This window comes from Drosophila melanogaster, chromosome X, assembly GCF_000001215.4.
Source record: "Drosophila melanogaster chromosome X".
Classification (NCBI taxonomy): domain Eukaryota; kingdom Metazoa; phylum Arthropoda; class Insecta; order Diptera; family Drosophilidae; genus Drosophila; species Drosophila melanogaster.
Window position 1 is genome coordinate 19,280,398 of NC_004354.4, and position 27,663 is coordinate 19,308,060.

General features: G+C 41.3%; 2 protein-coding genes and 1 non-coding gene across 5 annotated transcripts, besides 2 other annotated features; all 3 read right to left on the reverse strand.

The window, feature by feature from the left end:
* Positions 1 to 834: 834 nt before the first annotated feature.
* CG8034 (uncharacterized protein) lies at positions 835 to 17,765 on the reverse strand. Of its 2 annotated transcripts, NM_133148.5 has the most exons (4): positions 16,719 to 17,765; positions 2,960 to 4,421; positions 2,605 to 2,796; positions 835 to 2,538 (listed from the first exon to the last, which is right to left on the reverse strand). In NM_133148.5, the coding sequence occupies exons 1-4, from the start codon at positions 16,797 to 16,799 to the stop codon at positions 2,330 to 2,332; spliced, it is 1,944 nt and encodes a 647-aa protein (NP_573376.2). In that variant the 5' UTR covers positions 16,800 to 17,765; the 3' UTR covers positions 835 to 2,329. The 2 variants fall into 2 exon arrangements, with proteins under 2 accessions (NP_573376.2, NP_001162794.1); NM_001169323.2 differs by lacking the exon at positions 16,719 to 17,765 and having other exon boundaries at positions 2,123 to 2,538; positions 2,960 to 4,404.
* A 2,359-nt stretch (positions 17,766 to 20,124) lies between these two features.
* Positions 20,125 to 20,196: a mobile genetic element.
* Positions 20,197 to 20,374: a mobile genetic element.
* Positions 20,375 to 20,932: 558 nt separating this feature from the next.
* On the reverse strand, positions 20,933 to 27,528 carry CG8051 (uncharacterized protein). 2 transcript variants are annotated; one of them, NM_133149.3, is made up of 5 exons: positions 27,242 to 27,528; positions 23,240 to 23,697; positions 23,016 to 23,142; positions 21,403 to 22,695; positions 20,933 to 21,326 (listed from the first exon to the last, which is right to left on the reverse strand). In NM_133149.3, the coding sequence occupies exons 2-5, from the start codon at positions 23,525 to 23,527 to the stop codon at positions 21,184 to 21,186; spliced, it is 1,851 nt and encodes a 616-aa protein (NP_573377.1). In that variant the 5' UTR covers positions 23,528 to 23,697; positions 27,242 to 27,528; the 3' UTR covers positions 20,933 to 21,183. The 2 variants fall into 2 exon arrangements, with proteins under 2 accessions (NP_573377.1, NP_001285434.1); NM_001298505.1 differs by lacking the exon at positions 27,242 to 27,528 and adding an exon at positions 24,897 to 24,902.
* On the reverse strand, positions 21,306 to 21,476 carry sncRNA:763 (small non-coding RNA 763). The gene is made up of 2 exons (NR_002469.1): positions 21,403 to 21,476; positions 21,306 to 21,326 (listed from the first exon to the last, which is right to left on the reverse strand). It is a non-coding gene; the product is annotated as a small non-coding RNA 763 (non-coding RNA).
* Positions 27,529 to 27,663: the final 135 nt, after the last annotated feature.

A 27,663-nucleotide genomic window follows, 5' to 3' on the forward strand; every position in this document is an offset into this window, starting at 1 on the left:
CGCACCTCGGGACTTTATGGCCAAGCTAAGCTTCTTATGACAAAGGTTCATACATAATATGGCTTTCCCGATAAGATTAGCCCAGATACTCGCATACAGTTTACAAATTTCCCTGCGGTGCCGGCCCCCGTCGTGATTTTCAAGCATTTCCGCTAGTGTAAATAGACGAGAGATCGGGTGGGTGGGTTGTCTACGCCCTACTACCACGCCCCCGAATTCCAAATTCCGTGTTGTAATGGTAATGGTACATTTGCGAATAACAAAACAATTTTTGGAGCATCATTTGGGGTCTTTATCGAGAACAAGTTGGCCCGACTCCTACGCTGATAAGAATTTCCAGACCTAGTGCTACGGACAGGTTTGTCACTAGATTTACAACAGTCCTCGTGGGTCGTCGCATACCACACCCTCCTGCGAGATATCTACTGCTTAATTTATACAAACTTAAATTTATTCTTCACGCATTACATTTGTTTACACGCAGACGGTGAGTTTTGCTCAACTCGATACTATAAACGCATAAACTTCGCACTAAATGATGGCGATTATGGGGTTGGGTGTAACTTAACCGGATGTTTGAGTTCCCAAATGATTTTAAAAACCTTGCACTTTTCCTTCAGTTACTCATCTATACCCATTTATTTATCTATTTTAAAGAAGGCTAAGCCGCACGCCTTTTTTTATTTCTAAGATTTCTAAGATCTAATCTGTTGGAATTTGTTAACTTTTCCAGCCTGTGCAGTTCCAGGAAATATTATTCGCAAAAATGCATACTTTTCATCGCTTTATTTTACCAATTTAATATACACACATATTCATATATATATTATTATTATAATATATTATTTAGTAGGGCTACAATATCGGGCAATACATTTCCAAAAGTTCGCTTCAAACGCTTGTATCAAAAACGCTCCTTACTGTTTTACTAATTCGACAAAAATATATATATTTATATATATATACATATATATATATGTATAATCCATGATAAATTTAAGTACCCAAAATATACTTAATCTAGTAGTAATTTGTGTATATAGAATATCCGAATGTCGTCATCTGGGCATCGGCTAGTTTAGTTCTCAGTGTAGCATTCCGCGCCGAGCCCAAAAGTTTGCTACATTGAGTTAACTTGGTCTTTTTCCACGATTTGTCGTGGATTCGTTTGCATTTATTGCTTATCGGTTGGGCTTAGTTATTTCATTAAACAATGCACATAGATCTTACTTATTAATATTTTAATATTTTTGGACCAAACATACACGACATCATCCCTTCATTTCGATTTCGATTTCAATTTCGACTTTGTTTAGTCCTCTCCAAGTATTCTTCATCAATTGTATATATATATATATATATATATGTATTGTGGCATTTCGTTGAATAGAATAGAAACAGAGTCTCATCGCCTTTAAAATTGAGGAAAAGCTTCTCTGGCGGACTGTTCTTCCATATTTCGTCAATTCATTTAACATGCCAAAGTAGTTTTCATATTGAACGTAGGATAAATGATATATAGTGTTTTATTTATTATTTGTATAGTTTAATTGTTTTGTCGCTGCTTAACTTCGCTCCTTAGGTACATTTTAAAGCCGATCAATTTTCAACACTCCTTCCTCATCTTCCTGTCACATCGATGTATCTTCAGATGCAGATATCAGTATTTCTATAAGTAGTGATTAACTTCTAAATTAAGAACTATCTTTGAACTATCACATACAAGTTCACTAAGAAGCAAATCGGAGAACAATTCAAGGCGAAACGCTTGCGAAAGGGAACGGCTCGAATAATAATAATGATAATAATTAGAAAGTTGGGAACTTAACTGAATCAATTTGGGTTACCTTGATTCTAACATTAAAATGTAAACGCACTTTGTTGTGGTTTTTGTGGGCCTTCTGCGTGGGCCACACACCCCCACTGGGTTGGTTACACTTAAGAGATGTGTTCATACAACTAAAACTGACAAAAATTCATCTTAATCATATAGTTAATAGTTATGGTTACACGTTGGGTATGGAGTGTGTGTGTGTGTGTGTGATTATGTCTCTCCAAGATCTTAAGTCTCACTAAGCATATTGCAAGAAAAAAAAAAAAAAAGAGCGCAAACGAAAAAAATGTCTTAACTATGTTGAGTTTTAATACATTTTGGGGTATTAGGCCTCCACACTCGAGGATCAAACGTAGTCTTATCCTTCCATTGTGCAGGAACCTCTTAAGTATATTTATAGTTGGGCACTCGTACTCGCTGTACTGTCTTCCTTAAAGTAGATCTCTCTGGTCCATCTCATCTCGTGTCCATTGCCTCCTGCCACCGGCTTACAGCTTACAGCTTCACATCGTTCTGGTCCGACGTCGCTGTCGTCGTGGCTCCCACATCTTGGGTTGGCAACTGGGCGGCATCGGCGGTGCGACGTCGCGACTGAATGTACTCAACCAGATACTCGATGCCCCAGGCAGTGGCACAAATCATTATGCAAACGCTCTGGGTGTGTATGCAAATCGGATAGCTGTCGGTCACATCCCGAATGAGACCTGAAATGGGCAAAATTGTCTATGTTAACTGGGTATTCTGGGCCAAAGATCGTTCGATTTCCATACCAATGAGCGGTCCGAATGTGATCACAAATAGGGCTTTGCCCACCAGATGCCAGCCGAATGCCGAGGGCAGCTTCTCCAGTGAGCAATATTCGGATACGGTTAGGGTGAAGTTGCTCAGTGCGGATCCACGGAAGAAACCGCAGATCGAAAGCCAAATCATCAACTGGGTCCACTCCGTTTGCTCAGCCATAACTGCAAAGCACAATCGTGTGTTAGAAATTCCAATCAAAATCATCATCAAGCATTAAGCAGCTGTTATCTGAATGAAATTGAACATTTTTTTCAAATACTCAAGTAGCTTTGAATGGTGCGTGCCACTTGAATATTTCTACTCCCGGATGACGCAACTACTCACTTGAACGGGTCAGGGCAACAAAGATGATGGACACGAGGAAAATGGTGCGCTTCTTGATTGTGGTACGATCGAATATCGGCGGCAGGACAATACGAGCGGCGATATCCGTAATGGCCGTAATCGAGAGGCAAAAGGCGACGTCCGTCTTCTGGTAGCCCAGATTGGCAAAGAAGAACGGCGTGACCATCTTGAAGTTCATCTCGGCCACATAGAAGATGGAGAGACCGAAGAGCAGATTGAGAAACATCTTATCCTTAAGCATATCAATGTCCAGCAGATCGGCAAACCGGCGCCAGAAGCCCGGCTTCTTGGCCTTCTTCTTGGCCTCCTCGTCGAGGGCGGCGGCTGCCTCGGCCTGCTTGTCCAGCTCGGTGGGCTTCATTTTGATGAAGCTATCGCGATGACCGCCGAGGACAATGCTGCCCGTGGCGGTGCCAACACGTCGCAGTTCGCGATCGTTCTGCTCGAACTCATCGTCGCCGGTGTTGAGATGCACCTGGAGAATGGAGCCGGTGAAGTCCATGTAGGAGAGGTTCGAGGTGACCGAGGCCTTGCGGCAGCGCAGCTGCGTAGCGTTGACCTCCGCCTGCGATGTATAGCCGCCCGAATCTCCGCCCGCTCCATGGGCGGCGGACTGAACTCCGGCCAGGGACATGATTCGCGGAAATGTTGGCCTCTTCGGAATACCCAGCCGAGAGCCGTTCATCGTGTTCATGGCCATTTCGGAATAATTCTTGCGCATCGAGTGCTGGTGGGGATGAGGCTTATGGAACAGCAGCGTGTTCATCTCGGGCAATGCGTCCTCCTCGTTGCCATCCTCCTTGATCACCTTAAAGACGGGCGCTCCAGCTGATGCCGCGCCACCAGCACCGCCCACCGTCAGCTGTGGCTGCGGGGTGGGCAGGGCCGAGATGCACATGAGCTCCTCGTCGTCGAACTCCTCCTTCATGTGCCACTTCACCGGCTGCAGCAGCACCGATCCGACCGTGGCATTGAGGGCCACACCAGCCAGCAGCAGCACCGCTCCCCGGAAGTCGTACGCTTCCAGCAGGATCCGCACCAGCTGCGGCATTATCAGCATGCCCATGGCGGTGCCAGCCATCGATAGACCCACCGCCTGTCCGCGCTTGTGCTTAAAGTAGTGATTCAGAGCCACGAAAGCGGCCGATGTGGAGAGGCCCACACCGATGCCGTTGATCACCGAGTACGTGCTCAGGATGTGGGCCATGCTCGTCGCCGGCGATGTGAGCGCCAGGCCCAGGCCGCACAGCAGAGATCCGGCGATGGCCACCTTGCGGTATGAAAACTCCTTCAGCAGCGGTCCCACAAATAGTCCAGAGAAGTTCATGCACACATCCAGTGCACTGATGATAACCGCTGCTCCCGTCGTGCCCACATTCAGCTCCTTCAGAGTGTCGCCAAAGAGCAGTCCAAACGATGGTTCGATGGAGCGGGTGGCCAGCTATAAGAAGGGGTAAAGCATTCGGATGAGTATCAAGTGGTTAACTGGAATATTCCCCTCACTTTGCGACACTAATATCGGGCACACATTAAATGATGAGGCTCATCTCATCGTGAACTGTTATTAAAATTAATGTGCAAGGCCAAATTTTCCTTATAATTGGAGAAGACTTTAATCAATTTGTTTTCTTTCGTTATGGTGATCGAAAAAATGTTCTATAGCTAACACAAAAAAGAATAATTGATATCGAGCATTAAAGTATTCATCAAATTATTCACGTAACGTTTGAGAATAGGTTTCAACTTCATAAGTTGGTGATATTAAAAACTAAAATATTGATTTATTTGTTGAGCTTGATTTTTTGATAGAGATATCGGGGACTTGTTCACTGAAGTTTGTTTGCACTCGTCAATGTTTTTCAAGGCTTTTACGTCATACATCCATCCATCAGATTATCGACGAGCTTTCATTGCAGTTCTTCGATTTGCTCACCATAAATTATACACTCGATTCGCGATCTTGGCATTACTTTTATTCTATTTGTATTTTTATGTGGGCCAATTTGTGCTAGCTAATCTGTCGTTCAGAGGCCGCGTGATTTATCGGCTCCGGGGGCAGAGGGCCAGCATAGAATAGCAGAAGAGCGTGTAGGGAGTGAGGATGGCTATGAGCCATAACCATAACCATAACCGTCTGATAATAAGCAAGCGACTTGGCAATCTTGGCGGATTGGTGGATTGATGGAATGGTGGCATGTGGGGGGCAGGAAGATACGTCATCACACGGATAGTCGTATCGCAAAAATACCCCTTATCGCTTTTCACAGCAGAACCCTTTGGCGCGGCCAAGTGGTCAAGAGGAAACCCAAAGTCAGCACTACAACGCCCGTATCGATGCACTTGAGATGATGATGGTCCCCCGATGGTGGTGGTTCCAACCTTATCGGTTGTGCAATTCAACTGGACGGGCAGCCTTATCATTGCGTCCAGGGTCTTTGGATTCAGCTACGACCAGCGTTCTTTTCCATTCATGATCGTTTTGATTGATGCGTTTGATTGCGTTGCTATTTCCTTGTGGAAACTCCATCTGGTTGCCAACTATAACTGGCCATATCTGCAACTGTCATGACACAGTCCCAATTCGAGCATGTTCAATTTGTATGCACAAGTGGTTTTGGTTTGGCCCAAAAAAAACTAGACTGCTGCGAATTCGGTATTAGATTGAAATTCACATACTTTGGGTCAACCGATCGAAATGTGCGATGAACGAAATCAGAAAGAAGAAAGCCCTCGGATTCATGCTGATAACTTTTATATACTCGTATATAAATGGGGGCTTGAATTACTCGAATTGCTTGTCTTGCAATCATAAACATGATCTAGAGAATACTCCAGTTTCTGATATCAATAACTCAGCATCTTATGCCTTCAAGTTCGCCGAGGCCAACGTATGTGTACACGATTGATGGGCTTCTTTCTTAAAGTGTTTTATTTATTTGCGACGGGGCTGCGATTATTATTGATTGCGCCTCTCTGGTGTTTGTCGATTTTCGAATTTCTTAATTGCGGCGCTATATGTACTTTTATGGGGCGTTTCAGTCAGAGCCTTTAATTGCCTGATAATTCAATTATCAGAACTCATAATTGCAGGAGGAAAAACATTTGTGGCATTCGAACACGCGCTCACAAGGTGTTCGCAGCCCAAAATGGCCTGGCATGGTTCAATCATTGGTGATCGTGGGTGGTATACATACAATACAATCGATATTGGGGGCATCCATAATTCACTTTTAGTTCCCACACTTTGATTGCAAATCGAGTCGAGTGTCGACTGATTGTTCCAATCAATCAAGTTTACCATGGCTGCAAACTATTGTCTTGGATCAAACTTCTTAGACTTTTTAACTAACTTAAGTACGCAGTCTCTTAAGTTGGCTAATAAGAAGGGAAATTAAAGTGCTAAGCTACCAATAATTTATCTTATTTCAACTTTTTTGATTTACATCGAGTGTATGTACTGGATTGCAAAGCATTCCGAACTTCCGCTATAACAAGGAAATCTCAATCAACGCGTTTTTTCGATTTTCGATTGTTTTTTTTTTTCGATTTCACAACATTTTTCAACACTACCAGTTTCCATTTGAAATCTTCACATTTTCAGTCGGATGAGATGTGTTGGATGGCTTATTGTAATATGTAAATATGACATACATTTTCTGTTGCCTATTGCCCGCTGATGGGAATTGTTTATTGGCACATGTTTTCATTTATTTGGCTTCAATCGCTCGACAATTTTCGCGAAAAACAGCCAAGTATAAACAGCAAACGCGATAACAACCGAGTGATCTGTTTGTTGGATTTGCATATTACTCCAAATCATCTTATTGATTTATTCGCCGCTGGCTATAATTTACACAATTAGCCGCTAACTTATTTTTAAACATTTCGTGCAATATTTTCGATTTCAATTCACAAGTGGATGCCCCGTTGCCGCCGCTTGCGTGAAATTAACGTGACACTTGAGTGATACATATAAACTATATAGGTGTGTATCGTTACTATTCCATATATATATGATATATATATAACTTAACCCTGTCGAAGTGCAAACCATCACAGAAAGGGTTTATGGCATGGAAAGCAGTACTTTATTACGACTACTTGGGATGTGATTTATTGTTTTTTTGTTTTGTTGCCACCATTTGAAAAACTCATAAATAACACTTCCGAATCGGAAGCCATACGTTCCATAAATGCAACTTGCTTTTAAGAAGGCATATATTTCGTATATTCATTACTGAATATTGAATAACACCCATTCATTTGTGAAACCAGTTGGCAGTTAAAGATGGTCTAATTTGATGGGACTTGAAATGACAACCCAAATACGCAGATTCGCTAAATATCTATTGATCTATTGGCAGCACCTCGATCGAGATCCAAGTCCATTTCACAATTTGTGAATATGACACGCCTGGGAACCGGGATACGAAAAGTTCCACTGTTTATCTGAAAAGATATTGGATTGGGACACTTGGGAGCCACTTGGCGGCGCGTGTTTCATTGGCTTCGAATTTCACTTTTGGCGTGTTATCAATTTTCAAGTCCAAAGTCCGTGTCTCTTTCCTGCGTGCGAACGTATGGATGGATGGATGGATGGATGGATGGGTGGATGGATGGATGGATGGTTGGATGGGATATAACCCATATTGTTATGCCATCACAATGTGTCACCCTTATGTCAACGATGACGTTGTCGAGCGGAAGACGTCACTGGATTCAACGTTCTGCGTTCTCATTCCCATTTCCAGAAAGCTCTTGACCACCATCGTAAATCAAGTCAATTCCATTCGATCGATTTACCATTTTGCGTGTTTTGCGTGGCATTTTTTATGCTTCCACCAACTTGATATTTCATCATTCTAGTGCTGAGCCCGTGTCCTTCACTTCATTTCATTTGAACTTTATAAATTTTTTTGTAATTGGTATCTGAATGTCCGACCGACCGACTTTTAAGCCCGATAAGGAGTGAATAGTTGAGCCACAGTCTAATTTCCGCGTCGGTCTTGTCCAACTGGGCAGAGCAGTAATTGGCTACCAGAAGTTAGTAGCTCATTTTCAGTTATACTATACTCAATTATGGGTAATCTAGTCTAGAGAAATTGTAGAAATGCGTTATGTAATTGGGAGTGATTGGGAATGCCTAATGAATTTATTTTCGGCACTAATACACGCTGTTTTCCAACTCGCAGTGCGGAAAATTGCGTTCTATTGTAACTTAATATCACCGTAATTGCGTGCGAATCATGCAAAGGTTGGCTATATATTCAATTTGCTTTGCTCTTAGCTTTATAATTAAGCCATCACGAACTTAATATCTTTGGCAAATCTACGGTAACAGCTAGATATCGAAATAATTGAATTGCAGTTTATTGTTCGATTTAGGTTTAAGTTCAGTTCATTGGAATGGGCTGACTTACTTGTTAACCCGTTCAGTGCGAATTCAATGCGTTTTATTCAGTTTCGGTTACACCGCACCATCCCAACCCCCTTGACTTAAAATCAAGAGTGAATTTACATATTGAAATTTCATGCACATCTGGATATTTTTAATTATTTATTTTCTGTATTTGTAACTTTAACGAGAGCCTTGAACTTGAGAAGACTGTCTGTCTGTCTGCCTGGAAAAAGCAGGAAAAATGTTGAGAATTTGCAGGAAAAACCGAGAAACGATCCGCAGAGAATTAATTTGTTTGAATTGAAATCGAATTGCCGCTGTTGCTGGGCCCTTGTGGCAATTGAAGCAATTAATTGTGAAGTACATTTCACTACCGAAACAGCAAAGCCGAGCGAATTGCAACTCAACTCGATTCAACTCGAATGAACTGAACTTAATTGAAGGGGTATTCGGCCGCTGCCAAACATTTCAATTAAAAGCAACAACAACAGAGCAGCGGAAAAATAATAATAATGGAAACGAAAAACCAAAAAAACAAAAACCGAAACAATGACAAAAAGTTGACTCGACTTTGTAGCCATAAAACAAAAGCCGTCACCAAGCTGAACTCGAAATTGAATCGAACGGAATCGAATCGAAGCCAGGCCGATCCAATCGCATTGCAGCACAGTGGGCACTGCCTATGGCGGAACTAATTCTTTCATTTATTTGCTTATTTTGTTCTGGGAAAAGCATTGAGTGCTGTAATTGTAGCAACAAGTTAATATTCAATATTATTTTATCATCGGTTCGTGCCAGCGAGGCTCCACTGTTAATGGGGCAGCAAATGGAGCGGATGGGAGCTTAATGTTGGGTCTGGCCTGCTGGAGATGATGGTGATGCGGCTTTTTAGCTGGCTTGCACATGATCGCAATCATGTGATTTACCCAGCACACACAGTGGACATTCTCGTGCACAGAAACAAAAAATGTTGGTGGTACATACATGAATAATTTGAATTACTTTGTATAGCGTAACTATCAGACATTATATATATATATATATATATAGAAGGGGGTATTTATGGGAATATTATGAAGTCAAATTGCGCAATTGTTGTTCAGTTAAAATGTTTAATTTGATATGTTTATGTGTTATTGCTTTCTGAATATTTAAGGAACATTCTATTCAGCTTCTTTGAGCTTTTCTACTTTTTTGTTACTATTTCCCCAATGGTATTGCAAATGCCTTTTTTGCTTGAGGATTCATATTTTCTGGTATTCAGTAATTCGAAAATATCAAAATATATCCATGTATCTTTGTGTTTGCTTGCGTGTATCCAACGGATGGATAGCCAGCCGCTTTTTTAACAGTGCAGATACAGATAGCCAGGCAAAGATTCAGATACAAAAACAGAAACAGTTACGAGACCAGCTGTTTGCCGTTTGCCTGTAAGCGGCAAACGAGTTTGGTTTAGCTAGATTCCATTTTTCTCGAGCGGCACGAAGGCGGGCAGTGCAGGAAGCTGCAGCACCACGGTGCAACTTGCAACACAGTCACGTGATCGCGCGACAGCATCAGCTGCTGGCCTTTGTTGTGGACAAACTGGATTTGTGTTTGTGCCCCAAGACAACGTCAGTGGCGCACATTTGACTATTGACTGCTGCTGCTGCAGAGCTTATTTGGGGCTCGTTTAAATTCTGCTGCCTTGGCCACGATCACGTGACGTCGCTTAAGGCCAATGCTAAACTAAATTGGTTATAAAAGAAAGTTTTCTTCGTCCCATTGTCTTGCCTTGTGGCAAAAACGTTTTGGCTTTCGTCCAAACTAGTACATTGTACTTGCAATGGCCATCTGCAGTATCAACAATTTAATCTAATGGTCTTCAAACTTCATTTCGGGCACAGCAAGAGAGTAGATAAAAGATCTACAGATTTGCATGTGATATCTGTGTATGTTTTCAAGATCAGACAGCTGAATCATTTTCGACTATTGCAAAATCGGCTGATCTGCAGCCATAACACGCCTGAAAATCACCACTTAGTTGATGGGTAAATGAAATGTCTGGCGCGTGGGTTGGACATTAACACCCTCATTCTAAATTGATAGCCCATCCAGATCGGAAACTCCGGCGCCTGCGCCAAAGTGCCTATATGTACATATGTACATATGTATGTATGTATGGCCAATGAAGCACAATAGATCAATTTTTCGGCAGCTCGCTTTTAGCAGTTGTTAGAATCTAATTTAATTAACATTCAGATATAGCCGCACGCTTTTCGATCGCCCAGAGATGATATTCATCGATGTGATATAGTTTGGTTTTAGCATTCACTTGCGAATGCTCATCGTGCAGATTCTTTGTGCGAAATGTGTTTGCACAGCTAAAGGGGTTCTGCGATATGTGGGATGATATATTATATTATACATATGTTTCAAGTGATTACTGTGTGCTCTATTTAAATTCTATTTGTTGTTTCTCTCGCGATCGTCACTCGGAATTTGTCAAAGAAATTAGCTGGCATTTGCGAAAACAGAGGCCACATCCACACAGAGCCATTCGCCAATTGTGCAAAGAAGCTGAACGTCACAATTAACCAGCAACCATTCGAATTACTCGAAATTTGTTTGCGGGAATTAAGTGGTAAAATCTACAAATTTTCATACAAACAAATTGGGCAGTGCACATATGTATATGTACGAGTACATATATATGGAAATTACTTCCTACAAAAACATTCGATGGAATAATGCTTATTATTATTGACTTTCTAAATGGCAACAATATCTCAATGGCATTTGACCGTCAGCTAATCGAACCATAATAAATCAAGCAATTATAATGCTGAAAGCATTACTTGGCCGGTTTGTTGGTTTTTTGACCCGACCAAGGTGTCAGGCCTAAAGAGTTGTTTTTTTTTTTTTCCAAAAGTTAACGCTACTGAAAACCCCCCAACAGCCAGCTGATTCGAAAGACGTTAACTTATCTGAAACACCATTCGGAAATGTTCTAATTGGATTGCGAAGTGCGACGACACTAATGCCACTTCACATATATCACAATTCGTATATATGTACATATGTGCGGCATGTCCAGATATAGATAGATTGTTCGACTCGAACTCGAGTGAAGCATGCCGGATACTTTTATGACGTATTGAGTGAGCATGCGTTAGTCGAATGCTAAACGGTCGCCAGTTCGGTCAAACACTGGGTGATTACACCCCACAGAGGTTTCATGCGAGGAGGGGGCTTCTTTCGGATTCGACGGGCATTCAAATTCGGTCTCTCACGCCCGCCTTACATGTCCAGCCAGCCAGCCAGTCATCCGCTAATCAAAATCCGCATATTCTAATTATCAATTAAGCCAATGTGCTAACTTTGAAGTCTGGTAACATCTTGAGCACCCTGAACCAATGTGTTAATCGCGCCTGATAATGATGATAACACACAGACTGAAAAGCGGAGACCGACCGATACAAGAACGGAATCGCAACTAGTGACGACTTTTCCTTTGAGTATTTTATTGCTTGTTTTGTTCTTCTTTGTTTTCGAACGTTAGAAAACAAAAGGCTTAGCCAAAAAATACACTATGGCTAACAGATACCCTGCTTTTAAGCTTATATCTGTAGCTAGATTTTTTTTTACACTCATTGCGTTGCTCGTTGAGCTCGTATGGCAAGTGAGGGGAAAGTGTTTATGATTATGTGGGTATCAAATTCGAATCCAAGCAATTTTATAGGAATTTTCATAAACATATAGTACGAGTACATATGTGTATACACACCAATGGCACAATATACCCCGAGCATTTGGGAAACTGAAAAAGAGCACCCGCAACATGAACTTGGTATTCAATTTTGCACTGACACTGAATACACAAAGGCGAAAACACCATATATAATTTATAGGTGGTAAACAGAAACAGACGACGTTCTCGGCATAAAAAAAAAAAAAAAAAAAACAAGGAAAAGGTGTATAGAAAACGACCGATGAAAATGAAAAAAAAAAATAAATAAATAAATAGAAACAGATTCGTCGCATGCTCAAAGTCAGTGGAGCAAAGTCCACAGTTGTTCCGCCGAAGAAATCTTCGATCTGTCTGTTTTCAATTGTTTTGCAAATTTCATCATCGGTCAACCAAAGAGCCACCTCCTCCCTCGTCGTTCCACTCGCCACTAAAATCTACGAAATACACTTTATTTGCCGTTTCCAGTGTTTGAACAAGTAAGAACACAACACGGTTGCAAATCAATCACAATCAAACAAAAGTTGACGAGTTGCGAAGTCAATCAATTGACCCCCAATGGATTTCAGATAATTTTTCACGGGTGCTTCCTTCGGTTTTTCAGCGATTTTCATGACTAAATATCGAGACTAATCTGAATTATCTGAGAATTAATCTGTTCATTTTCGAAATCGTTTAAGGGATTTAATTGAGCAGTTATGTATGTCTGATTCTGATCTATTTGATTGTATGATTGATTGAAATATGTATTTACAGCTTTGAGTAATGAACAATCGAAGATATAGGTTATGCATATCCATGTGAAATCGTTTTGCGCACTATTGAATTGAATATCCATTTTATTTCGATTAAAAATAAACCATATAAAAAAAAATTTGCATATATCTCTCTGCTTTTGTAGACCCATTCCGCTATCGGTCACGTGCTTTTGCTTTTTCCAATGGGTTTCTTTGTTTTGGGGTCTTACGTAAACACTTTCCTCCAGCTAATTTCCAATTGGATTGCGCAGATATTTGACTACAGGTATATATGGCTAGTCGTTCTTTATCATTTCCACGGGCCTTGCAGACAGACAGACGACGCGGTGTTATATTCTTTGGCTACCTGATAAGGTATTTAAACAATACGCCCGGATTAGACGGTCTACATATGTATATGGTATGTATGTACCCAAAGTTTCTAGTTAATCCCCAGAAATTCAGTTTTAATCGGGCGATAGAAAAGTAGTACGAAACTACGCATAAATAAACATTATTATTGAATGAATCGCATGAACTAAACAAATAACTAATTATCAGACGATAAACTGGATTTTCTGGGGAATTGTTGCATTCTGATTAATTGCGTATTGTCAGCATTTCTTAAAGTATGCCTAAATCAGTGAATAGCAACAATTTCGTAAAGTTTTACGGTCACGTTTCCGGCTAGATTGCGTGAAAAATGAAAAATAGGTTTTTTTCAGGGGTCCAGCGGCTTGGCAACACCTGTATATTTTTAGGGTTTTTTTCTTTATTAATTTTTTTTTTTTTTTTTTTGCTTTTAGTAAGACTCATGTTGTTTTTGAGCAGCTTCAAAACGGCATGGTTTATGGTGCACATATTTCTCTTCAATTGGTTTGCCGCGTTGTATAAGGTTCAAGTGCTAATTTGCCTCGTAAATGATTTAAAAGCGATTAAACGTGTGCCTGATCGAAGATAGTGGGCACCCAATAACTGAGCGAAAACAAACAAAAGACGCGATTGCGATTAGTAATCGTTCAAACTTAACCTATAATCGAATCGAAGCGTACACATAACCGAGTGATTGGCATATCAGGCATATCAGGCGATCTAACCCCAATATTCCTGCTCCCCTTTCGAGGATGATCGATTTTGTTTTCGCCAAAATGCACCTCTCATTCTATTGTGCCCAAAGCTCAAATAGCTTTACGAGTGCTCCAAATTTCTGGGACAAGCGAACTACTCGAGATTTCGGAGTAGAATTCTCTCTGGCAAGTTGGTCGTGTGACCATGTGGGTCATCAATATCTTATCTATCTGCCTGTTTCCATGGGATACATTTGCACGTCCAGTTTTAATCGATTGATTGTAAGATGACTAAAGACAAAGAAAGATATGTTTCTTTTGCTTGAAATTATTGGAAGGTCGTGTGAACTGTGCCCTCCTGATGTCATTGAAGTTTCAAGGATGCGGCACATTTATGGCGAAATATTTTTGGGAATTCTCATGTTTTGCCTGTATTTGAGCCTAAGGCTCCAACCCAAAGTGTTATGAGTTTGGGCTTTCTCTTCACAAGTACATATTCAATGCGACCGAATACAAAAGGCAAATTCCGTGGCAAACACTCGATTTGTTTTGCAAATGGCGCGTTTCTGATGGGTGCTATTTTTTTTTCTTCTAGTGTTTTGCTTTTGTTGCAACAAATGTTGGGTGGGGATTGACTGGAAGAGGGCATCGTGGGTTGGCCGATTAGTAACCAGAAAGAACGATCGGCCCTACTTGAAACTTGACAAAGAAAGTGTTCAAGATATATATAGATATATTTTGTGGTGCAAGTATTGTGAGGTTTTAACACTTTACAAGTACAAGTCGTGATAAAATTACTTCTTACAGTTTATATATGTGATACTTTACTTGTTAGCTTGCTTTTGTATGTAATGTTGAGACATTGAAACCATTAAAACCGCCCTCGCACAAACTTGTCACAACGCATTTGGCTTCAATGGCCGAGCCATTGGCACTCAATGTGTGCTCACATCCTAACCATATACCCCCCCACCCCCTCTCATCAGTGCCGTTGATTATTTTCAGAGTCGGCGGCACCCAGATGATATAAGCACCTATAATGCTCATATCATTGCCTTCACACTGAGCACGCATAATCATTGCATGGGAGACTTGGACTGAAACTGGGAATGGGAAATGGTACCATTGCTGTCAATAATTTCGAGATCTTCGCTTGGCCACACACAAGCATTAGCATTTGTAATTGCACATCGTCTCGACTCAATTAGCAAGTCGCTTTGTTATCGCTAATATGGAAAGAAGGTAATTTCAGGACCATTACATAATTGACATGATCTGATTTCGTGTCGTTTACTTCAAGTTCGCCATGAGTCATGCCCATAGATAGTGGACATTCGACAGGTAAAGCGCCATTGATGTGTCGCGATTGTGAAATATTCTATATATAATATTCATATTCTTACTTTCAGTGAATTTGTCTGTTTTGATATAGATACATATGTACATATATAACTTCTTTGTTCCTTGAATGCATATGGAATACAAGAAATAAACGATTGGATCACAAATGCAATGAAAGAAGCAAAACACGACGCTCAGTTAATGATGATCTCACCATCAAACACACAAATATGTGTCAAGGTGAGTGTTTTCTTTGGGAATATTCCAAAAATCTTTTCAAAAACCCATTATATGTACATATGTATGTGCATATAAAATCTAAGGAAGTGTGTCAATTGATTCTTTATTCTGCCATCACCTCCAACACTTCACAGCCAGATTTGTGCAACAGCAAACAGCAAGAACAAGGGGCACAGAATAAAACTAAATGAATGAGAAACAATGTAGCACGTAGGCATATAAGGAGTCCACCGCAGCCAACTACATAAATTGTGGAAAAAAAAAAAAAACCACCTCCGTTGAGACGCATTTTCGAGATCACGCGGCGGGTGCGTGACCGCCAGCCAGATGCGATCCCATTTATCCACAGCAAACTCTTTGGCCATGATCGGGGTCTCCTTTTTCTCTACTCCACATACACGGCTCTCTGTCTGCTCTGTCAGATCCCTTTTTAAATCGGGAGCTGCAGCTGTAGCTGTTGGCCAAAGAGGCGTTTTATGCCAGTGCGCAGATGCATAAATGCATAGAAGCAGGTTCAGGATAAAAGAGAATGCATATGTTCGAAACGAAATATTCCTCGAAAATGCTACTAATTAGTAAAAACCTAAAACTGACGGTATTAGTGCTCATTTAGACTGTGATTTATTGACTTAAAGCACAGCGGCCTAAACGTGTCAGTCAGTAAATAACGGTCTATTTCATTTAAGTTTTATTACAAGCTCAGTATTGCGAGCATTTTAATGACCAGATATGCAGTGATTTTAAGGGCGTTTGAAATTTGATAAACACCAACATCGCCCTTCCAATAACCTCTTCCCCTTTTTGCTGACCAAAACACGTCCATTTGACGATTTATTATTAATGAAAATGGTCTAAATGCCGCCCCTACACCAAACATACGAATATTACAGGTAGCCATCATAAATCCGTGTACAAACATGTGAGAATGCGGGTAGGACCAGAAGCATATTGAGTTTCGTCATATTTCATTTGAATCTTATCGTCGATGTGAAAACACGTTTACCACGAGCCATATAAAAATATACAACTATGAAATGCCATGGGCTTTTGGAACTAACCTATCCTAAGTGCAAATGGGGAAAGTAAGTGAGATGGCCGAAGGGAATTGCTTGATAAAAGCTTGGCCAATACGTATTAGCTAATTGGCATTGGAATGTTGTGTCGTTGGGTGAATCTATTTAGTATTAATCAGTGAACTGGCAACTAAGAACTGGAAATTTGAACTTACGTTGACCAAACTAACGCCAAAGCAAGCGACCCATCCCCATCCACCGTCGGGCGCCACTTTTCTGGGTTGTTTGCTTGCCATTTCTGCTTTGTTGTGCTGTGCTGTGCTGTGCTGAGTTCTCCTCGGTTGTCTGCTTTTCCTGGATTTGCTTTGTTTTTGTTTTGGTTTTATTTTAGGTCTCTATATATGAGGTGTAGCACACATATAGATTTATGGATACTTTTTTTACGTTGTGGCTTTGTGTTTTTCGATTTTCTTAATTTATGCCCGCCGTCTCCGTGGGGTTTGTTGTTTCTGATGTTCTAATTATATTTTTCCATTTCTTTGATTTTTAGACAACACACTTACGAAAAAAATTCGAAAAAAAAGAACAGACGTGAACTCTTGTTTGTTAGGTTTTTACGATTATTTCAGCTTTATCACATTGGAATTTGTTATTTAAATTCATTTGAATCGGTGTTTGTTTGTTATGTTCTTTCTGTTTTTTTTTTTTCTTTTAAGGCACTTGGTGGAGAAACGCGTGGTGGTTTGTTGGTTTTTTCGTATTAACTTTTGATTAAAATTCCCTTTGGTCAGTCGCTAATTTTGACATTTGTTTTGTCAGCCTGTTTTGTTTTCTGGTTTCTTGTTCCAGCTGTTTCACTGTTCTCCCTTTCGTTCAGGGGGGTGTTGTTGACTGCGGGTGTGTGTGTGTGTGTGTGTGTGTGTGATAGTGTTGTTGCAATAGTTGTTCCTGTTCTGTTGTGTCTATCGCAGGGGGGAGGGGGGCGGGCCTTTGTGGCCTGCGTTGCGTCGCTCTCAGCGGACTTTTGCCGTTTGGTAGTGTGGTCGCTTCGCACAGCGCTATTTATTACAAAAGAGGGGGCGGCAGGCGCTCAATGTCTCCTTCTCGGTCTCCGTCTTGGTCTCCCTTTCCCTGCTGTCGCTGTCTCTGTCTGGTCGCCTGTCCGTCTTGCTCGCTCTCTCGTCGCGTCTCTTCCTTCCTCGATTTCGATGAGCTACGCGCGGCTGTTCAATCGATACTGAATACTGAACACTGACTGCCGTCGCCGTTTGCCGTCCCGTCGCTGCCGCTGTCTCAGTCGCCGTTACCGTCGTCGCACAGTGGGCCAAATTAATTGGTTAACTAGCTAGCAATGGGTATTGGTGATCCAGATTTCTAGAACTTTTGATCACACTTTTGTAAAGAACGCGAAAAATTAGAAGGCTGCAAGGTGGGAATTACTAATTATTATTAACTTATGAATTACTATCGGTTTTTTGATACTAGATATATTTAGCCTGCCGATCTCTTACTAAACAATGAAAATCGGAACTGGTTCAAATGAAATTGGAGTAGAGTGGTTACATTTGGGCCCACTGTGCCACAGTGTCGTTTCATTCAGAGAGAGTCCCCATGTCCATGTGTGTGTGTGTGTGTGTGTGTGTGTGTGTGTGTGTGTGTGTGTGTGTGTCGGTGTTGCAGTATTTCAAGATCGCGTTCTAATGCCGATCGAAAGAGAAATAAAACGTGGAGTGAGAGAAGTCGCTTACTTCGCTTGCCAAAATCTACAAACAATGCGCCTTCCTTCTTTGTTTACATTCGTTCTTTGTCTGCAGTTGTTGCGCTGCATTCGCAGGCTCTTCCTCTCCTCTCGTTCTCCTCTTTACGTTCTTCACTTGGCCTTTTGACGCTGCTGCAGTTGCGCAAATGAGCCAGCTCTCTCTTCAGCTCTTCGCTCTTTACTCTCGCTCACTCTTTTCTCTTCTGTTAACTTGTTGCGTCTTTGTTAAAGAGTGATAACAGTGCGCCCTCGTAAATGAGATCAGGAGATTTTAAATATTGTATCTGGATTTTGTTTGTTAGTTCTTTTTGTTTGCAAATCATGTATGTCATGTGTACATTTTTATCCAACATTGGTATTTATTTTTAATTAAGGATATTAAACTGTATATCTAAGGTCACGGCGGTGTCCCAAAAGATTGACAAATAATCGATAATTGCTGGAGTTCCTGTGGGGATAGTTGAGAAGTGGGGCAATGACACCGCACACAACCACGTGGCATTTGCATGCGAGTACCTGAAGCTGAAACTGCCGGCAACAGATTGTTGATTTGCTGTACGATGTTGCCACTAAACCACCCCTATTGGTTACACACCTGCTAACAGTCTATTGACCCGATCTCGAACAAACTAGGCAGTCCTGGCGCCACACATCCGTGCAGTGAGTTATTTTGTTAGGACTTGCAAAATAAACTCGAATTTTTTTAAACGTTTCTAGAAAACAGGCCCGTTTTCTATAATTGGCAAAAAAATATGTGTAAAATCTAATTTCGCACAATTTTAGGGTCAAACTTGACATTACCAAAATGAATTATTGAGCTTATATTTAAAAAAAAAATTTTTATTTTAAATAATAACAAATCGTACACCAACATATATGGTATTGAAATTGTAGCTATAAAAAGGCTAGATGGGCAGCACAGCTGCTGAGTCCTGTTTCCTGTTTCCACTTGTTGCTCAGTTGATTACGCCACCTACTCTCTGTGGGTGGGATGCCCACAAGTGGGTGGCTTTATATGTGTGCCTTCGTTTATCTCTGATGAAAAGAGGATTTAGTAGGGCGAAGGTTCAGTTGTGCGAAAGATGGATTACCACCCACTATGCGCGCAATGGATCACTGACCCACACGAAACACCTTAAAAAATTGTTAGTACTTACACTATATGTTTAGATACATACAATATATAATAAGTTAATTTGGATTTAATTGGTTTTTTTCTTTTTTGAAATGAAAAGAGTGTTCGGTATGCCCAAGCTGGTCGATTTGGTTTGATTCACTCAGATTTTTTTTCCATTTAGTTCCGCTGATGGCGACAGCAATACTCGTGGTTACAAAAACCGACTGCGACAAATTTATTTGCCATTGACTTGGTAGAGACAGTGAACTTGGCCCGAGTTTCCTGCCCGATTTTTGCATATGTTTTCAGTATGTTTCCTCTCGATCTATTTGATAAGCACCGCGGTGCATTCAACCTGATCGCCTCGTTATGAGATTGTTTTTAAACACTTTTTTTTGAGCCTGTAACTTTCCGCTGGCGCGGAGTTACATATCATTTTGATTCCCGGTTCTTAACCCATTCATTGTTGTATGTTTTGTTGTCATCGACCAAAACTGGTTTATTCTTTAGCACGCGTCAAATTTTGCAAATTTAATTGTTTGGTCAAATAATTTTACAAATCCATTCAGTGTGGGTGTTTTGCATTGATAACAGTTTCAATCAAATCTAATATGTTTTAAAGGTTTGATTTAACCTTTCACGCCGTTATATCTGGATATCTATATCTAGGTATTTATTTATTTATTTATTTCCGAGCTTCCGATGTTCATTAGTCAAGTGCTCAGCCTACTCAGTATAATGAGATAGAATGAGAAAAAATATACAAATTGTTTCAAAGTGTGGACGTGAACGGTTCAACGGCCTAGGGCGTTAGAGTGGGCGTGGCAAAAAGTTTTATTTGGCAAATCGATAGAAATTTACGAGACTTATAAAAATGTGAAATGATATCAACTCATTTTTCAAAAGTGTGGGCGCGGCAGTTTTGTACGGTTTGTCAACAAACTTGCGCTGCGTCTTTGTTTCTAGAATCAGTATGTTGAATCTCAACCTTCTAGAATTTGATCCAGATCAAGAATATATATACTTTATATGGTCGGAAACGCTTCCTTCTGCCTGTTACATACTTTACAACTAATCTAGTATACCCTTTTACTCTACAAGTAACGGGTATAAATATAAATTCTCAGAAGTCAACTTGCCACCAGTGTTTGTTCAATTTTTTTTTCCGCATCAATTCTCAGTGTCATTGATCATTGATTTGGATGTTATGATGAGTAGACTCGTGATATTCACGTGCTCCTTCCAATTCAGTTGGACTTTCTTCCGTTGTGTCATAAGATTTTTGTTAGATGTTGAACTTTGGATGCTGTCAGACGGATGGACAAACAGATTTTAATTCGACTTTATTGCTGCGCCACAAGAGATTGGATCATATAATGTTGAGACTGATCGTTTACCAGGGCCACGTAGTAACGAATCGCACCACAAGAAAAATTGACAGTCTGTGGTTGTCCGATGGTTTAGAATATTTCAAACGCTATAAATTGTCGCATAGATCTTAGATAACTTTAGGTATAACATTCGAAGATAACATTCAATGAAACGCTTGTTTTAAGGTTTAAGTATTGGCAGCTTACGCATATTATTTAACAATTATCAATATCTAATACAATTTGCTACACTCGAAAAGTATATACACAATGTACACGCTGAATATAGTTTACATAAACATACAGATAAAAAAAAAAGCACTGGGCAAATGCGATAACAAGAATAACATTTTGCTAAAGTTAGGATGGATGGGGGAACGGTGTTGGTCCTGGAATTCGCTGGCACTGAGTAAAACTACGCCATCGTATGTTGATCAGTTGATTGACTTGACCGGTGGCGATTTCCGGCTGCGCGCGCGGATGAAATCTTCCAGATACCAGCCGGCAAAGGCCATCACGCAAAGGGCATTCAGCAGGTTGAGGGTCACCGCATAGCTGGTGTGATCCCGGATTAAGCCTGGATGATCGTTGGGTTACACAATTAGAAGATTAGAAATTGCAATTATATTGGTCTATGTATATCTATTGCTCACCAATCAGCGGTCCGAAGATCATCGAAAAGGTGCCGGACATCAGCAGCTGCAGCCCAGCTGCCGCCGGCAATCTCTTCAGGGGCACATAACTGGGTATGATCAGGGACCAGAAGACCGTGCGGAAGGCCTTGTTAAGGCCCAGCCACAGGAAGATGGCCATCATGACGTAGAAATTGGAGGTCATCGAGAGGAACATGCGGCCAATGCACATGCCCAAAATGCCCACAACGAAGAAGGTACGGTTGCTTAGATTGATTTTGGCCGTGATCAGGGGTATAAGGAATCGAACAACCAGATCGAAGAATCCCAGCGTGGACATGGCCAGGGCAATCTGATCCTTATTGAAACCCAAATCGCTTAGGATGAAGGGTGTCAGGATGGCAAAGTTGATCTCCACAAAGTTGATCAGTGTGATGCCCACAGCCAGGTTGACATACGTGATATCCCTCAGCAGATCCATATCAAAGAATATCACCACTTTCATGTAGAATGGCAGCTTCTTGCGGCGCTGGCGCTCCTTCTCATCCTCCAGCTCTTGCTTCTCCTTCTCCGTTAGCTCGGTGTGTTGCACTTCGTGGTCAGAATTGTAGCCAGTGGCCTCCTCCTCCTTAATGCTGTGACTCACGGATATGCTGCGCAGCTGGCGTCCCGGATTTGAGTCCTTACTGCTTAGCCTCTTCAGCTCCACGTGGCCATTGCTGTCCGATTTCTCCCAGGTGTTCAGTCGATTCCGAGTGCCCACGCTGTTCAACGAGGCCCGCGAGCCAAACCAACCGTCATTGGCACGTGGCAGCACCGGGGTTTCCGGCTCTACAACATTCTTGATAATATCCTCGTCCTGATCCTCACGCTCTGCCAGTGGCTGGACCTGCTGCAGTGCCTCCGCATCGCGATCTCGCTTCACCACGTGCCATTTGACTGGCTGGTAGATCAGCGAGCAGGCGATGGTGTGCAGTGAGGCGCCGGCAAAGAGTAGTGTCGTCCCCTGGACACCAAACTCGTACAGCATGTAGGTGGCAAAGTAGGGACACACAATTGGTCCCAGGCCGGCTACTCCGAACTGAAAAGCTGTGGCAGTGCGTCGCTTCACCTTGAAGTATGTATTGACCGCCAGCGAGGATGCGGATACCGTCAGTCCTCGTCCGAATCCGTACAAGATCGAGAAGCTCATTATGTAGACGGCGAAGGTGTCGGCGAACACCATCCAGAAGAGACCCAGAAAGGTCAGCACGGATCCCACCAGGGCCACCACTCGATATGTGTAGCGTCGGAAAAGCGGACCGTTCAGCAGACCTTTGATTAAGAAATTAATATTTAATTGTTGTCACGTAGTTTAAATTTGTGAAGAAGTAGTATTTTGGCTTCATAATGTGAACTATTTATATTTAATATTCAAAACTTACTCAATTTAAAATACTATCGATTTTTTTCATCAGAGAATCGTAAAAAAATTGTGATATAGTGCGATATTATAAATCTTATAGTCACACCCTCGTTGCGATTCGTCACTACGTGGACTACATACAAATGTGAGTTACGGCTGCTCATGGCTTTGAATATCTCTCTGTATCTATCACTCTATAATCTCGTATATATGGTTTTCATCGTCTCACCTGTAAATGCGGATACAGCAATCTGTGTGTTGATAATGGTGGTCAGTTCGGAGCTGGAGATTCCTAGACCAGCCATGCGATCGCGGAAAAGGATGCCAAACTGCTGGGCCAATGCGAACGTCACTAGCTGGCGTGGAGAATGGATATGGGAATGGGAATGAAGAAAAAGAGGCATGAGTGAATATCTATGTGCAGACAGGCGAGTAAATGCGATGGTCACTCACAATGTTAACGCCACTGGCGACGGACACCAGCCAGCCCCATCCGCCGTCGGGCGCCACAAAATCTTCACCCAGATCGCTCTTGTCTCGCTTTTTTTTCGCTGGTACCTTCTGTGGCACCGAAGCGGCGGCTATGGAATGAGTATGCGTAGGTGGCGCTATCTTGGTCTGGCCGGCTGATCCATTCTTGGGCAGCAGCTGCTCTGCCTGCTCTTCCGGTAGCCTCAGTCTGAGTGCCTCATCGTTGTTGTTGTTGTTGTTGTTGTTATGATTGTTCCCATTATCGGTCATCTTGGAACTGTGTATACGGCTAGGCGTCCTGGACTAGGATTAGGTGGGCTTGGAACTTGGAGCGTGGGGCTTGGATTGGTTTAGCGCTGCGGGCTCTTGACCGGTTGTTGCATTACTGCTCGAATCGGATTGATGGGTGCGATCAAATGCTGGAACCAGTGATTGCAATTCTGTGCATTGAAAAGCGGGAAGATTGCAAACTTCGTTAGTGGAATCGTTAGAATCTAAATTAGTTTTGTATTAAACATCACTTTATTTATTTCGGCATGCTGAGTTCAGTTTCATTTTGCACATTCATTGCTTATTCATTTAAAGTGTTCGCTCTCATGAAAATATTTCAAATGTAATTTTATATTAACTAGAGAATAAAGGAAATAAAACTAAGCAATAATTGAACTTTTTACACAGGCAGCCAGACAGCCGTTTACAGCCTCAATTGATTGGACTTTTATTAATTTTTTTTTTCTTTTTTTTGTTTAGATCGGAACAAGATGTTGCGAGGCGGCGGGACGAAAGCCACAACCTCGACTGACTGATCAATCGGGCTGCGTAATATTTTTGGCAACTCTCACTCATCGTGTGCTAAACGATTTGATATTTTTGAGTTTTTTCGAGGGCGGGCGGGTGAAATTTTTGGAGGCCTGGAAACGTGACTGCCTAAAAGCGACAGGTATGTAAATAGTATCGATTTAGCACCCATTATATAAAAACGGTAACACCAACCAACAACGTCTCATCAAAACGTCAATGGGTTCGATTGTCGTTTGCGATGATTATGATGATGATCGTTTGGTTGGTTAGTTAGTCAGTTTGTTTGGTTGGTTGGTTGGTCGGGAGAGCGCCGCCTTATCGCGACCGCCAGCGATTTCATTTCGGAGAGCAAAAGTTACGAACTTTATTTGCTTTTTTCTCGAATTCGGAACCCGTATCCGAGAGTTTGCTGACCAGAAGTCAGAAGTGTCCATCGTAAATACTTGAGCCAACTTGGGCGACAAAGGCACCGAATCATCGAGATACATATGTATATGTATGAATGTATGACATGTATCAGGGCCTGTCGGCATGTGGGGCTTTAAATGAGATCATATGGCGGTGGCGGTGGGGGTGGGGGTACCATGTGATAAGGCGCACTCCTTTGCCCGCGCCGATATCGTCTAATTAGATTGTAGCACCTCGGTTATATCCGCCACACAAGGGTTTACACAACCACAATCAATTGCCGGAATCACTGTACTACAACTGCAATGTCGCTTCATTGCTCCTTTTAAACTAAACTATATATTTAATTCCACTCCGCACATCATTGCAACAAACAATGTTTATGGAATTGTGTTCGAGTTTTTCTCGTAGCACCCACTGTCCCACTTACTCACTGCTCTATCGCACTCCGAATGGCCACCAGTGGTCTGGCGACAGCTGCTCCAGCAGCTGAACCGAACCGAACCCAGCCGAACCGAACCCAAACGAACCCGATCCGCGAATGACCACTGCAAAAATATATGGGGGCAAGTGATAAGACTCGCTGGCAAAGTTCGCCTTATACTCGTAGGCGGATACACTAAGAAAGCGGTATGCGGCTTGTACTAAAGGTCGCGCCACACGGAACAAGTTAGTTGGCCAGTAAAACGCTGTTCATATAGCAATTTTACAGTGCTTTTTAATTGCCAGGCAATCAGCAACATACACATTTCTATGCATGCCAAACAAACACACAGTGGGTAGGATCAGACTTTTGACTCTGCGACGAGTGCTTATCAATCGAAGTGTGTTTCGGTACTCGATATAACCGCATATAATAGGCCTAATTGACCTCAGCTTTCAGTTTTTTCAGTCCAAGTAAATCAGCTCGTTGCGTTATCGAAGCAAGAGTGGATATGATTATGACCACAACTGTGGAATATTTCAATGCCAATCATCCATCCATCCATCAGCAGGCACATGGCAGAAATTGGTCATAACGGCAAGACAAGACACACGTGATAAGTGATAAGGTTTTGCACCTAAGAAGGAAAAAGTACGCAGAGAAAAGAACGCACTTTAAGATGCATATTTAATTGCCATCTTGTGGTGTGAGTTATGAGCATGCATAACTGAATGGGATAATTGAATTATCATGATTCGAAACTAGTTCTTGTTGCGAGATTTGTTTGGAAATCCAGTGAAATTCGTTTATCAGATTAACCAATCAGATTATTTCAATTGTATCTTTTTTGTTGTACCCACGTAATTCAATTAAGTCTATCTTCATGTGAATAATTACATTTGTTGCACAATGACTGGAAAGGCTACAGAGATGAAACAGATATACATATTTAGTTGACACACATCAAATATAATCGAATGAACAGCTGCTACTCATTGTTTTTCAAACAATAAATAATCAAATAATAATACTTTAAACCACTGTAGTGCTTTTGCGTAATGAAATCATACAATTTTTATAATCAGCTAATTGTGAATCGATTCGATGTGTAAACTTTGACCGCTGATTAACTGTCGTTTCCTGATTTTATCACTTTCCACAAAGAAACTTGAGGATAATTAACATTCCTAAATGTTTGTTTTTTACTTGGTTTATTCGCACATATGTATGTATGTACATTCATTAGTATCAAAATTCAAGATTTAAGATTAGCGTTTCGGAAAAGCCATCTAAGTACTCCAGGTGCCTCAAGTGCTTGATTAACACGCGTCGTTTAAGGCGATCAAGAGCCGTCTAAAGCCAAACACAAACATTTGTATAATTAGAGCTTTCCGCATTATATGACTACCCCCCCTCCCCCCCCCCTCCCACCATTCACTTTCCGTTCCGACCCATCAGGCAAGGGGTATGATGATTATATTCACACACCATAAAGGAGTATTTGCATTGGCCTAACAAAGATGTCGGGAATGGAGATGATGCCGTAAAAACATTTACGGCCGGTAGACTGCCTTTTGGTAGCCACTGTTTGCCACGGTTTGTGGCTCTACATACATACGTACATACATTTGTATCTATGAGGCGAAATCGCTCCGTTTGAGAGGAGTAGCCACTTTGATTGATATTCGATTGATTGATTGATTGGCGGGAGAATAGCACAGCACGTATGCACCGCTATCGAAATGATACGTAACGCTCAAAATTATTTCATCCCATGTCGTCGTCGACATTTCACAATAAACCGACTATTTTTATAAAATATATCTGAATATATAATAATGAAGTGGTGAAATTGCTTGCAATAACTAGATTTCCAAAAGACCTTCATTACAAATGATGTATTGCACCATAGGTATCTGATTTTTTGTTAATCATAAACTTGAAACTCGCAAACTTTGATAAGACACACGTAAAATATGTACACTGGGAATTCCAAGAATATTTGACTATCTGATATCAAATTGTTTTTACCGGTAATTTCACCATTAGAAGTGATTTTGGTGAGTTGTAATCACATGGCGAAGGTGTTCGAAAAACGTCTTTTGAAGTTCACATCCATTTCGAGAAAGTATCTTTCAGATACTTGCGTTACATACGCCCCACATATTATTCAGTATGGCGCACGTGTCTCGCGAAAAGCGCGCGCTTCGGGTAAAAAAAAATATATCATTTAGTTTGCTGCTCTAGTGCTAATTGCTACTAAACTTAAATACAAATGCTAACGCTCACACACACACTATATATATATACATATAAATATATGTACATATATTTATGTATTTGGGCCGTACGTTTTATTTTTGTAAATGATTTCCCCTCTCCTTCGTCGTCTGTTGTTGTTGTGGTTGTTATGCTGCAGTAAAGTTGAGATACAAAACAATAACAAAAACAAAAGCACCAAAAAAAAAAAATTAAAAGAAGAAGATGAAGAATTCAAAACGAAACGAGCGGCGGCGGCGACAAAAACAATTCAAGTAAATAGAATATATATATTTGTATAAAAACATATATAGAACTAATGTAAATATTCAACAGGCGACGACTTTTCCGTTACGTTCACCAGCGCGAACTGAACTGAACAATTTTGTGAATTATAGTATTAAACAGCCAAACACAACGCACACACTGGCACACATCAATGCAATGGCCCGCTCGCCGTTTGTTTCCACTTCTCCCGTTTGTCGTTGTGTGCGTGTTATTTTGGTCTTTAGCT

Coding starts and splice junctions, on each gene's coding strand:
- CG8034 (NM_133148.5), bottom strand. CDS start 16,799: ATGGCAAGCAAACAACCCAGAAAAGTGGCGCCCGACGGTGGATGGGGA. Junction 4,422..16,718: donor TTGGCGTTAGTTTGGTCAAC/GTAAGTTCAAAT, acceptor CCCTTCTTATAG/CTGGCCACCCGCTCCATCGA. Junction 2,539..2,604: donor CACATTCGGACCGCTCATTG/GTATGGAAATCG, acceptor TGCCCATTTCAG/GTCTCATTCGGGATGTGACC.
- CG8051 (NM_133149.3), bottom strand. CDS start 23,527: ATGACCGATAATGGGAACAATCATAACAACAACAACAACAACAACAAC. Junction 23,143..23,239: donor TCGCCAGTGGCGTTAACATT/GTGAGTGACCAT, acceptor TCTCCACGCCAG/CTAGTGACGTTCGCATTGGC. Junction 22,696..23,015: donor TGCTGTATCCGCATTTACAG/GTGAGACGATGA, acceptor TCTTAATCAAAG/GTCTGCTGAACGGTCCGCTT.